Source organism: Talpa europaea (genome assembly GCF_964194135.1).
Source record: "Talpa europaea genome assembly, chromosome: 3".
In the NCBI taxonomy this organism is placed as follows: domain Eukaryota; kingdom Metazoa; phylum Chordata; class Mammalia; order Eulipotyphla; family Talpidae; genus Talpa; species Talpa europaea.
Genome location: NC_140069.1, coordinates 81,276,189 through 81,288,813, shown reverse-complemented (window position 1 = coordinate 81,288,813; position 12,625 = coordinate 81,276,189). Strand labels below are relative to the sequence as shown.

General features: G+C 38.4%; 2 protein-coding genes across 2 annotated transcripts; both read left to right on the top strand.

Moving 5' to 3' along the window:
* Window positions 1–847: 847 nt before the first annotated feature.
* Window positions 848–1,102, top strand: LOC311169119 (dynein light chain 1, cytoplasmic-like; the record flags this gene model as incomplete). The annotated part of the gene is made up of 1 exon (XM_084230843.1): window positions 848–1,102. One exon carries the CDS (start codon window positions 848–850, stop codon window positions 1,100–1,102), a length of 255 nt encoding a protein of 84 aa, XP_084086969.1.
* Window positions 1,103–4,455: 3,353 nt separating this feature from the next.
* BET1 (Bet1 golgi vesicular membrane trafficking protein) lies at window positions 4,456–12,296 on the top strand (the record flags this gene model as incomplete). The annotated part of the gene is made up of 4 exons (XM_084230842.1): window positions 4,456–4,516; window positions 7,654–7,778; window positions 10,024–10,080; window positions 12,141–12,296. The coding sequence occupies exons 1-4, from the start codon at window positions 4,498–4,500 to the stop codon at window positions 12,294–12,296; spliced, it is 357 nt and encodes a 118-aa protein (XP_084086968.1). The 5' UTR covers window positions 4,456–4,497.
* Window positions 12,297–12,625: the final 329 nt, after the last annotated feature.

Below are 12,625 nucleotides of genomic sequence, written 5' to 3'. Positions count from 1 at the left end.
AATGGAATGATAAAATAACATGACAGTCAAAATGCCTAACAGTGCTGTGCAAATAAAACTAAGTTGTGTCCTTTATTTTTCCTTTTGTTCTTTGAATGTATCAATATGATAATTTAATATACTTCTTGAATAATAAATGCTATTAAAATAAAATGACTCAAACTGACTACATTAGTCTTGAATGATAGGTTTAAAAACATACAACACCAATATTTTCTAGACAGTGGAAATTAAACCTATCATCTTCAATTTAAAATAACAGTCTAGAAATATCAAAGATGATTCTAAAATTGAAATATTAAAAGGACAGGCTATGCAAAAGTGCCCACTTTGAAATTTAGCTCTACTCTGAATCCACATAGTCAGAAAAAAGTAAACATTTCTGATTAACTGACATCAAGAAAGGAATCATTTCACAAAACGAGTATATGTCAGTGTCTTCACATGCATCAGAAATGCTGGAAAAGTGAAACATATTAGCGTGAAAAATGAGAAAAGGGCTCATTCTTGCAATCAAGTCTGATCATTCACGTTTGCTAAGGTCATACCCACCTTGAGAAAATTTTTTCCAATGTCAAGACACTCCCAGTCACAAGACTTTCACTCATCTGTGACTCATTAACCATTTACTCCAGTCAGAAACCAACTTGGTGGGTGATTTGGGGAGAACTATGCAATTTATAATCTCTTCCCTTTCCTCATCTTTCCCTTGGGGCATCACGTGGATATTTAAATAACTGATTTCAGATATGCGCTACGGCTTCAGTAGCAACGCTGTCTCTCGCCAGGTCTAAGCCTCACCAGCCCCTCTCCAGGAGACCTTTGCAGCCCCTGCCACGCGCTAACCATGTGCGACCGAAAGGCCGTAATCAAAAATGCGGATATGTCGGAGGAGATGCAACAGGACTCAGTGGAGTGTGCTACTCAGGCGTTGGAGAAATACAACATAGAGAAGGACATTGTGGCCCACATTAAGGAGTTTGACAATCCTACCTGGCACTGCATCGTGGGGAGGAACTTCCGTAGTTATGTGACACATGAAATCAAACACTTCATCTATTTCTACCTGGGCCACATGGCCATTCTGTTCAAGTCTGGTTAAAAGCATGGACTGTGCCACACACCCAGTGATCCATCCAAAAACAGGGACTGCCGTCTAATTTCCAAATACCAGATACTGAAATCTTCAGCCTTGCCTAAGGGAACACCTCAATCTTTCCACCTCTGTTGTGTTGTTTTGTACAGGGCATTCTCTGTACTAACTTGTGGTTATAAGCAATTAGCAAAACAGGTTACGTTTGTATTTATTTTCTATTCCATACCTCTCGGCCCTATGTTTTTTCTCCTCAAATCTATTCCTTAAAAAAAAAAAAAAAATCTCTTTGAGAAGTGAAATAAATAAATAACTGATTTCCAACTTACTGTTTATTCCATAAGCTATTTGTAAGTCAAAAACTGATTTAAGGGCCTCCCTGGTGGCGCAACGGGTTGAGCGCTGCACTATGAAGCGGTCAGCAGCATCTGCATCAAGGTTTCGATCCACGGCCTGCCAGGGAGGAACACACATGGCGAGGCAGACCCCTCCCGTCTCGCCCGCTGCTCCCTTCAGTGTACTTCCTTCAGTCTGCCTGTTCTGTTCCCCACTCTGTCGCTGGTGAATCCTCTCACCGTCTCCTCCACCCCCAGGCCCCGGTTCTTGCATGCATAAATGAATAAATCTTAAAAAAAAAAAAACTGATTTAAGTTTTACATTTTCTTACAGTTCAAATATGATGTTGATATAATTCATTTGTTTCATGACTCGAAAACGTAATATTTATTGAGCCAACTTTTAGAATATGGGGGTACTATTTTCTCTTGATTGGCCCTAAAATTTGATCGGGAAGGGACAAATGTGCCTGAAGTAGATTAACAGGAAAAAGAAAATTTCACAATTTACCAGAATTCAGACATCTCTTCATATTCCTGCTTTTGTAATTATTACAAGGAAAATTTAATGTCATTTTTAGTCATTAATTTCTGAGAATCTCAAAGATTAGTTGTCTTCCATGATATCCTGTGAAAATAGAGAAAAAGTTCTAGACACTATGCATCTACAAGAATTTTATTGGTCTTTAATCAGTAAGAAGAATTATAGATTTTAATTTAAAAAGGAAAAGAAAAAATAGCAAATGATAAAAAGGAAAATAATTCCCTCTAGTCTCTATGTCAACTGTGGTCATGTTTAGTAATTATTCTCCTGTGCATTAAACCCATCTTTCATACCTATCTTTTGAAGGCAAAATTCTTTCTGATGAAATCATAATTTGAGACTGGCAAAGGTTGTAATTATCAACTATTTGGAATTTTAGGCCACAAGCTCAATATAAACCAGTTTTGCCTGTCTTGAGTTATATTCTTGGTAATTTTCACTACTTAATTTTTTTCTTTTAACCACTTATTCTTGTATCTCCTACCTTACAAGGGAAGCCTCTTAGAAGAAGAAAATTACAGATACCATTTAGTCCGTTTTGCTAAACTTAACATTAAATTAAAAAAACATTTTTTACATTTCTATGAGAAAGCCTTTTTTAAGATGGTTTCTCTGCCATATCTTCATTATAGAACAAGTGTGATTTTTACAAAAGAAGACAGTGTCACAGACTATAAATTAAAAAGGGAAGCCGGGGCCTTCACGGTGGCGCAGCGGTTCAGTGCTGGGTTGCGAAGCTACCCGCAGCCTCTGCAGCACCGGTTCGATCCCCGCGATCCCCAGCCACCGGGCGAGGGTCCCATATGGCGCGCAGACCTCTCCTGCCGCCCGCTGCTCCCCTCAGCAGTGTACTTCGGTCCTTCTGCCTGCTCTGCTCCCCGCTCTGGCTCTGGTGAATTCTCTCACCCTCCCGCACTTCTGACTGTACCCTGTGCTTGTATAAATAAGTAAATTAAAAAAAAAAAAGGGAAGCAGAGCCATCACATTGTTGCTACTACAACCTTCATTTGTTTTTTTTTTTTAATAGAATGATGGTTTACTGCATTTTTATGTATTTTATAGTTTATGAAGACTATTTTTATTTTTCCCTCAAAACTCTATCAGATTAGGCATATCTTCCCAGTTAATAACATCGATTAAAAATAGTTTTTGTGAATATTTTATAAAAAGAGACTTATATGCCACTATGATAATCAGTGATGATGCTGGGAAACTATCAGGAAACGCTAAATTAAGCATTAAGTGGAGACTGAATTTTCAGAAATCTCTGGGGATTATTTCACTGTCATTCTGCAGCAACAGCTGCAAAACCGCAAACACCAGTGGGTTTTGAGCATCTACTGTGTATCAGATTTTTTTTTAAAGTTTCTTTTTTATTTAATCTTCACCATAATCCTGTGAGATAAAATTAGAAATTTTGAAAGTATAAATGGGCGGGAGTTTAAGAGTCCTTCCTTCCCGGGCCTCCCCGGTGGCGCAGCGGTTGAGCGCTGGGTTGCGAAGCTGCCCGCGGCCTCTGCGGCGCCGGTTCGATCCCCGGCTGCTCCCCGGCCACCGGAGGAGGGTCCCACAAGGCGCGCAGACCTCTCCTGCCGCCCGCTGCTCCCCTCAGCAGTGTACTTAGGTCCTCCTGCCTGCTCAGCTCGCTGCTCTGCTCCCTGCTCTGGCTCTGGTGAATTCTCTCACCCTCCCGCGCTTCTGACTGTACCCAGTGCATGTATAAACAAAAAAACAAACAAACCAGCAAACAAATAAATAAAGCATGCCTCTATAAAAAAAAAAAAAAAAAAGAGTCCTTCCTTCCCTTTAACTACTAAAAGTCATGGTTCTTTCTAGAAATGCTATCAATCCACTAACAAGGAACTAACTTTTCAGTGCCTCCGCAGCAACTCAATTCCTTTCCTTGACTGATCTCATCCCGTGTCCTACTCTAACGGATGGTTTTCTCTATTTTGTAATCTGCACAAGTAGGTTATCCTCTTCCTTCTTTTCTGTAGGTTTCAGATTACATATGTGTGAGATGAGAAATTTAGATAAAATTTTCTTTGATTTTCACTTTCACTGAACTCTGGAAAGGAAGTGAGAGGAAGACAAATCATTTTAAGGTCTGGGGGGCAGATCGACTAGGTTAAAATCTGGCGCCGACAGGTCGAAAGCACCTGCCTAGGTGGCAGTGAGCCGAGCAGCGAGCATCGAATCTGAAACCCGGAGTTACTGCTGGTGTCAAGCTACCACTACTGTGGAAGCCTTGCTCGCTCCCGGAACTCGGGTCACATCTCGGCCACACCCCTGTCAGCAATGAACTACATTTCCCAGAATGCCATTTAAGCCGCCCTCCAGGGCTCCAATAAGCGCCTGAGTGACGCCATCAGCCCGCGCGATATTTAGACTATTGATGTCGTGGCGCTTTTGGGTGAAGAGCCTGGTGCTTTTCTTGGCCCTGGTACCGAAGACGCTGTCCGGGTGACACCAGGCTCCTTCCTACCCACCACTCCGCTCGCCTTTCCCCTCCCTCCTCTGGCAGAATGAGACGTGCAGGCCTGGGTAAGAAGAGGACTAAGGTTCGAAGTTCGAGGTCCCTAGGACCGGCCTGCTGGGCGCAGGGGCGCGGGCGAACATTGACCTGGTCTTATGTCACTGGGATCTCGTGTCTGGAGGGGTGTCTGGAGGCGGTGCCAAGTGGAAACCCACCATTTGCCCCAGACGCTAGGGCTTCCCTTAAGCTTCATTCAGTACCAAGTTTGGATGGTAGGTTAAAGAGAGTAGTGGCGGGCTGGAGGGTGTGTATAGGTGTCAACTCACTAGTCGAGTTAGTGTTCCCAACTGAGCGTCATTTTAGAAACTTGAGTTTCCCAGAGCCCGGCTTTGTTTTCTTTTTCTCTACTTGCCCTGGATTTTAGTTTATTCAGAAGCGAAATCTAAAGACTGAGTTCTGTATAGGAACAACCCTAATAATAATCACATGAGACAGGTAACAGTGAGTTACAAGGGTAAACGTATGTCATCACTGTTAAAGACCAGGGTATGTAACATCGGGGTTAAAGGTCATTTTACCGAGAGCATTTATCTAAACCTTGTTCCACTGTTAAGGTAGTAAGTAGTATGTGATAAGGCTTGATGGCAGCATTTGTTCTTAATCTCTTGATTTACAAAGCATAAGGGTTAAGTTAGGCATAAGAACTTGGAATAGGCCATTTTAATGCACAGCTATTCCAATAGCATTTTCTAGTTCTGAAGCTATTAAGAGACTTTTATTAAAAAAAAATACTATTGGGCCTCCCTGGTGGCGCAGGCGAATGAGCGCAGCGCTGTGAAGCTGTCCGCAGCCTCTGCAGTGCCGGTTAGATTCCCCACCCGTCATGGAGCAGCCCACATGGCGCAGCAGACCTGTCCTGTCTCACCTGCTGCTCCCTTTAGCAGTGTATTTCAGTAAATCCGCCTGTTCTGTTCCCCACTCTGTGGTGAATCCTCTCACACCCCCACACCTCTGGCCTATACCCCAGTTCTTGTATGCATAAATAAATCTTAAAAAAAATACTATTGTACAGTGTACTTGAGAAAATGCACGAAATATTTGAGGAAAAATTACCTTTTTAGTTGTTAAAATAAAATGGGAAAGAGAAAAAGCTTTACAAAAATGTCAAGAATTTTGAAGTCAGTATAAGTTCCTAGTACTTGAACTTTGACTAATATAGTATGAGAGATCCCTCAAAGAGGCTAATGATTCCATTCTTGACAAAAGCATGCACAAGTAAAGTTGAATAACAGTGAATTCACATTCTATTCATTAACTCGTTCATTTACAAATATTTATTGGGTGTTCTTTGTGTGTGTGTGTGTGTGTGTGTGTGTGTGTCTACATTTGTGGGGAATATACAACCATGAGTGAAATAGTTTCTACCCTTGGAGTGTAGTCTAGAGTGCAAAAGGTTACATAGAGTGAGAGCAGTAAGAATTCAAAGATGAAGTTCTGCTTTTTAGACCACGTGAGATCTTAAAAGAGCTTCCTGGGCCTCCCCTGGTGGCGCAGCGGTTGAGCGCTGGGCTGCCTCTGCAGCGCCGGTTCATTCCCTGGCCATCACCGAGGGTCCCACCAAAAAAAAAAAAAAAAAAAGAGCTTCCTGTTCATATTTGGGCCATGTGGCTGGTACTTTCTGTCTTTCCATCTCACTGTCACTGCCTCTCTTTCTGTTCTAAAAAACCTCTAGTTTCTATATCATTACGTTTCCCCATAATCTCAGGCCATCATTGAATCTCCTTTAATCCCTGGTCCAATATAGTTCCCATAATCCCTATCTTCAGTTCTTTAGTCACTCTTGGCAAGCAATCTCATTCTCCTGGGGTTAGGTTCTTCTGTAGCCACAACTCTATAAGTCTCTAACTCTTAGTCAATCCAGCCATCCATTTTCTCATGGCTAGTGAGACCAATTTTTTATATGTGTGCAGAAAAATCACACATCTGGGAGAATTGAAAGCACTACAATATATTGCTTCAACCAGGATTATTTTATCCCCCAGTAATTCTGAGTAGTCTTAATCTCTTGTCTTCATTTAGTTTCCTGTTTATTCCAAATGACCACATTCTTCAACTGTCTTGTCTTTTGCTGAAAAAATTGATGGTTTTAATTCTTTAAAAAAAAAATTGGGACTGAGCCTCCCTGGTGGTGTAAGGGGTTGAGTCTCAGTACTATCAAGCTATATGCAGCCACTGCAGCACAAATTCGATCCCTGGCCAGGGAACTAATCCACATGGCGCAGAAGACCTCTCCTGTCTCACCCGCTGTTCCCCTCAGCAGTGTATTTTCAGTCAGCCTGCCTGTTCTGCTCCCCACTCTGTCTCTAGTAAATATTCTCACACACCCCTCTCTCCCCCACCCCCGCACCTCTGGCCTACACCTGAGCTCTTGTATATATAAATAAATAAATCTTTTTAAAAAATTGGGAGTAACACCCTCAACTGTTCTTTCCCCTAAGTCCCTAATGCATGTTATATTGTCACTTTTCAAGATTAGTCTACCTGTTCAGTTGACTGATCAGTATCAAGTACAATATTAGGCAGCTGTTCTCAGTGCTATCTGTAGAAGATAAACTCCATACATGTAGCACTTAGAAAGAACAATGGATCTGACACATGGTAGCTAACTCAAATATTTGTCAAAAGAATTAATTAATCCTCCGTTTAATTCTCAGGTAATGTTCTCCATAAGTTATTCAAACTCTTCTATGTAAGAGATAGATGCCTGTAAGACCTTCCCTCTGCCATGAGCTACCTCCTGCTATATTATCCTATTTCTTTTTCCCTTAATAGCCAAATTTCTTCAATTGGTAGTTGGTATTACCACTTTCAGATCTTTTTTAAAATTCATAGCTCTATTGAGCAGGGAGTATATCCTGAATATCATTGTATATAACTGCCTATTTTAGTATCTTGTGAGCAATCAGTCCATGATAAATGTATAATGAAATAAAGTGAATATTCTTTGCTTAAGAGCTGGTATTAGAATAGTTCTGAAAATTTTTCACTTGAAGTGTGAATATTATAGACATACATGGTCTGCAACGCCCTCCAGGGGTCTTTTTCAGTTTCTTTCCTATCATGATTTCAGTTCTTTCCTGTCATGATTTAAAAAATACCTTCTATTTTTGCTACAGCTATACTTGTGACTCTCTGATCCTTGCAGGTGAAGGGATACCTCCTGGCAACTATAGAAACTATGGCTATGCTAATAGTGGGTACAGTGCCTGTGAAGAAGAAAACGAAAGACTCACTGAAAGTCTGAGAAACAAAGTAAATACTATAAAATCTGTAAGTATATACTGTATTAGATACGTTTAAATTTGTATCTATACGTATTTACTTTTATTGGTATCATACTAAGGAATCTATTACCCAAATACTATAATCAGTGAGGTCAAAGTATACTCAATATTTAGAACATTATTTGAGAAGGTTAGGAAATGTGGCCAATCAAAAGAAATGGTACATCTACTTATTTTCTTTTAAACTCCACCTGTTTTTGTAGTTAGATTTAAAATACCATATTTTGTCTGTAGTAATGTCTCACAGCTGTCCATCTTCCACCCCAAAGCCACTCTTCTCACATTTTCTTCTTCTTGTCATGTAAGATATAGATCTCAGTCTTGGATGTTTCTTTGACCTCATGTTGTCACTAAGTCTTCTGCTTCTTTCTATTGTTTCTTTTCCTGTTTGTCTATTCTTAATACTATTGCCTGGTTTTCTTAGGTGAACTATTAGGAAGCCTTTTAACTCTTCCTGACTCTCTTCCTTATTTTTTGATGTTCTTGTGTGAGTTCCATACTCTCACCACAACCATTTATTTAAAGTATTTTTTTTAATTGCATCATGTACTCAACAGTATCGATGATGTCCTCCCATGAATGTCCTCCCATGATGTAGTAAGTAAAGTTTATACACTGTAGCTGGATCATTTAGGTCCTTCAAAAATTGGCCACAGCTTTTACAACCTTACCTCCCACACTTCCAGAATGTGTATATGCTTTCTGCCAGACGAGTCCACTCCATGTACTATGTACACTGTCACTTTCTCACCTCCATATCTTTGATCATGCTATCCCTTTGCATTTAGATATCCTCTCCCTCCTTCATTGTACCTCTTCCCTCCAAGCTTTACCTGACTAAAACATCAAAGTAACAACATTTGTCCTATGAACATAAGATCATTTGTACCATTCCTGCAGCACTTATAGTTCTGTATGTAAAATAAATTTACCAGACTGGAGAATTTCCTATTGCACTTTAAAAAAAAAAAAAAAAATTTTTTAAAGGACAGGTTATGGAAAAAGAAAAAGAGGCACCTGCATATTCACAGGTGGGCAGGAAAGCTGTCGATTGTAGTTATTTTTATATTCTACACAGTACCTAGCATAATTCTTTATTAGTGGTATTGAGTAAATATGTATTCAATGAAAGAATTACAGCAAGATAATGTTAATAGTGCTGATTACGATTGACTCTGCATTATAAACACACTATACACTTACGGAGCATTCAGTATAGTTCATGTTGTCAAACCCAACTGGTTTCACCTTAATCTTTGAAAAATTAAACTTTATTCAGAGTGGAGACTTTTACATTTTGAAATTAGTACTAATTTCAAACTCATTGTAAAACAAGACTAAGGAATTAAGAATTAAAGTTTTGTTTAATAACATGTTAATAATTTAGGCTCCTAGTTAGAAGAAAACTGTGATGCCTGAAAATTTCTTTTCTTGGCCTGAATGATAGTTCCAGGAAAAAGTTGGATGGTTTGGGTATCTAGCTTTGTTATCCCTGAATTATTAAATTTTGGGGGAAAACACATATTCTGATCTGTAGAATTCTGTGTTTTTTTTGTCAGTATTATTCCATATGCTTTCCCAACAAATTTAATTTGCAAACTATATTTGCATTGTTTTGCCAAGATTTTCAGTAGTTGGCTTTATTTATTCAAAGATCTTGAAAATAAAATCTTTGAAAAATTTATCATATAACATTAAATAGCTTTTGGGTTGAGTAACTTTCATAATTATCCATGTTGTGTTGTTTATTTTAGGCTCAGCCTCTTTTCCGCTTTTAGCTTCAGGATGTGGCTAACACAAACTTGTAATTTTTTCCAATTTATTACATTTTAAAGAAAAAAATACCTTTAACTTCTAAAGAAATAATCAGTTTAGGCATATATATAAAATCATATTTTTTATACTTTAAAATATAGAGGAGGAAATATATAGATATATGCTTTTCTATGAATAATACAAAAATACAAAAAAAGCATGCAAGGATGAAAGAACCATGGAGAAGTCTATATTAAATTTAAAAAATGGAATTGAATATTAAGGTAAAATCAAAATGAAGAACAGAGACAATGCAGAGTTGCTAAGGAATAGAAATTCTAAATTTGTTTTCCATTAATTCAGTGGAAAAAAGTATCAGAAGATGAGAGTATATTTTATATTTCTAGAATAAGGTTTTATTTGAGAAACTCTTTGATCCTTTCCTCTTAGTAATAATGTTTATGTTTTCTTTATAGCTTTCCATTGAAATAGGCCAGGAAGTTAAAAATCAAAATAAATTATTAGCTGAAATGGTAAGTGGCTATGTTTCTAACTTTAAGAAATTTGATCTAATATTCTCAAATTTAGTCTGTTGAGCAGGAATAATATTATTTTAACATTTATCTATTTTGAAATTGATCTAAAGACCATAAGTCCTATATTCTCATCCATTTATATCTAGATGATTTGGAATAACAATAAAGTTTATTTTTGCCATATGTTCTATTTTTCATCTTGCCTAACATAGTAAGAGGAGGTGGTGGAAGCCAACTTATCTTTTTTTTTTCTTTAAAGATTTATTTATATAAGAACAGGGGTACAGGCCAGATGCGAGGGAGGGTGAGAGGATTCACCAGAGACAGAGCAGGGAACAGAACAGCCAGACTGACCAAAATACACTGCTGAGGGGAGCAGCAGGCAAGACAGGAAGAGGTCTGCTGTGCCATGTGGGAGTCTCGCCGGCTAGCGGGAATTGAACCCACGCTGCAGAGTCTGTGGACAGCTTCACAGTGTGGTGCTCAACCACCTGTGCCACCAGCGAGGCCCAGAAGCCAATTTATCTTTAATACTATGCTTAGAAATACTGTTGAAGAGCCTCCCTGGTGGTGCAAAGGGTTAAGATGCAACCTGTGAGGCTATCTGCAGCCACTGCAGCATGAGTTCAATCCCCGGCCATGGTGCAGCAGACCTCTCCTGATCACCCGCTGCACTCCTCAGCAGTGTATTTCAGTAAATCTGCCCGTTCTGTTCCCCTCTCTGTCTCTGGTGAATTCTCTCACTCCCCCATTCCTCTGGCCTGTACTCCAGTTCTTGTATGCATAAATAAAAAAATCTTTAAAAAAAAATACTGTTGGAGACTAAGGACTTCGGACTATTGAGTCTCAGAGCTCTCAGTGGATGAAAACTATACAAAATCAAAATGCATTTTATATATCCATCCAACCTATTCTCTTTTACTTAATGTAAACCTGTTTCTTTGCTAAGATCTCCCCAGTAGCCACTTTTGGACAAAACATAGTATCATCCACAGCCCTTTATCTTAGACTCAACAAACTCAGCATCATATACCATTTCTTGTAAACACCTGCTTTCATTCTTTATTGTTTATTTTGGATGTCAAGCTTCTCCAGGCCGTCCTTAGTTTCTCAGTATACTTTTAAAAGTGTGGTTTTCAAAAATGAATATGGCAATGAATGCAACATTCTCACAAAAGTTGTCCAATTACCTGGGGCATTTTCTAAAAATATACTCTAATTATACTCTGCATTCTGACAATCACTTTAAATAGTAATTTAGAATTTCAGGAAGAGGGAATTAGATATATGCGTTTTGAAAAAGTATCCCAAGTGAGTCTGATACATAAACCTGGTGAAGCACTATAAATCTAAAGTGCATGAATTACACAGAGCCTAAGCTGTTCAAAGATATGCCAGGGCCTTGTCATCTTGGAATACTGTGAATTCTATGAAGATCCAATATTTCTAACCCATACCTAGTCCTCATTTTAAGGAGTTTTCCAGCTATGTTTTTATGTGGTAGTCCCCCACCCATCTATTTTTGTTTTCCTTACTACAGCTTACCACCTCTACATGATATTCTGACTTCTAATAGATTCTACTTCAAAGCCAAGTATCTAAATAAAAGTATCTTAAAAGTGAACCTTACAATTAACTACTAACCATATTAAATTTTGGATGAAATGCCTACTGGCATGCAAACCACCATTTGGCCTTGGAGAGGAATGCCACAACAGAAAGTAGGAAAAAACCTGTATGATAGCAGAAAAACTATTTACATTTTTTGTTGGTATTTTTTAATCCATATTATTGGAATGAGACCTAGATAGTTTGAGATTGAATTAATCTGAGGCAAAAAGAAATGTTCATTAGATAATGAAAACGCATTTTATTCATTGAGAGAATTTCTGTATACTGCATGGAATAATCAGGGCTGATAACCCAGGTTATAAACAGGCTCCTGAATTGATTAAATGAAAATGTCATTAAAAATACATTCTAATAACAGTATATTTAAATACTTAAATGCAAAAATTAAAATATTAGTCTATTATATTTTATTTTTCTGCTCACAGGATTCACAATTTGATTCTACAACTGGATTTCTAGGGAAAACTATGGGAAGACTGAAAATTTTATCGAAAGGGAGCCAAACAAAGCTGCTGTGCTATATGATGCTGTTTTCATTGTTTGTGTTTTTTGTCATTTACTGGATTATTAAACTGAGGTGATGCAAGTAAGTCTGAGTTTGGAATTTGTTCCAGTTTTGTGACTTGGAGTGCCACTGCAGAAAAAAGTCAGCATCCAAACATTCCTAATTCTCATATAGTATGGCTTTTCCACAGAGGATCCCCAAATTTTACTTGTTCTAAAAATCACTTTAGATAATACAATGCTCTTTTAATACTGTTTCTTAATGACTCATTTTTTGCCTCTATTTTCAGGGGTATTGAGATGGCTTGAAACCAGTCTGGGCCTAATGGTTTTCCATTGTTTGCTGTCAAGTGAAATAGCAATATAATATTCTGTTCTTGCCATAAATGTAGGCGTATGTTCCATA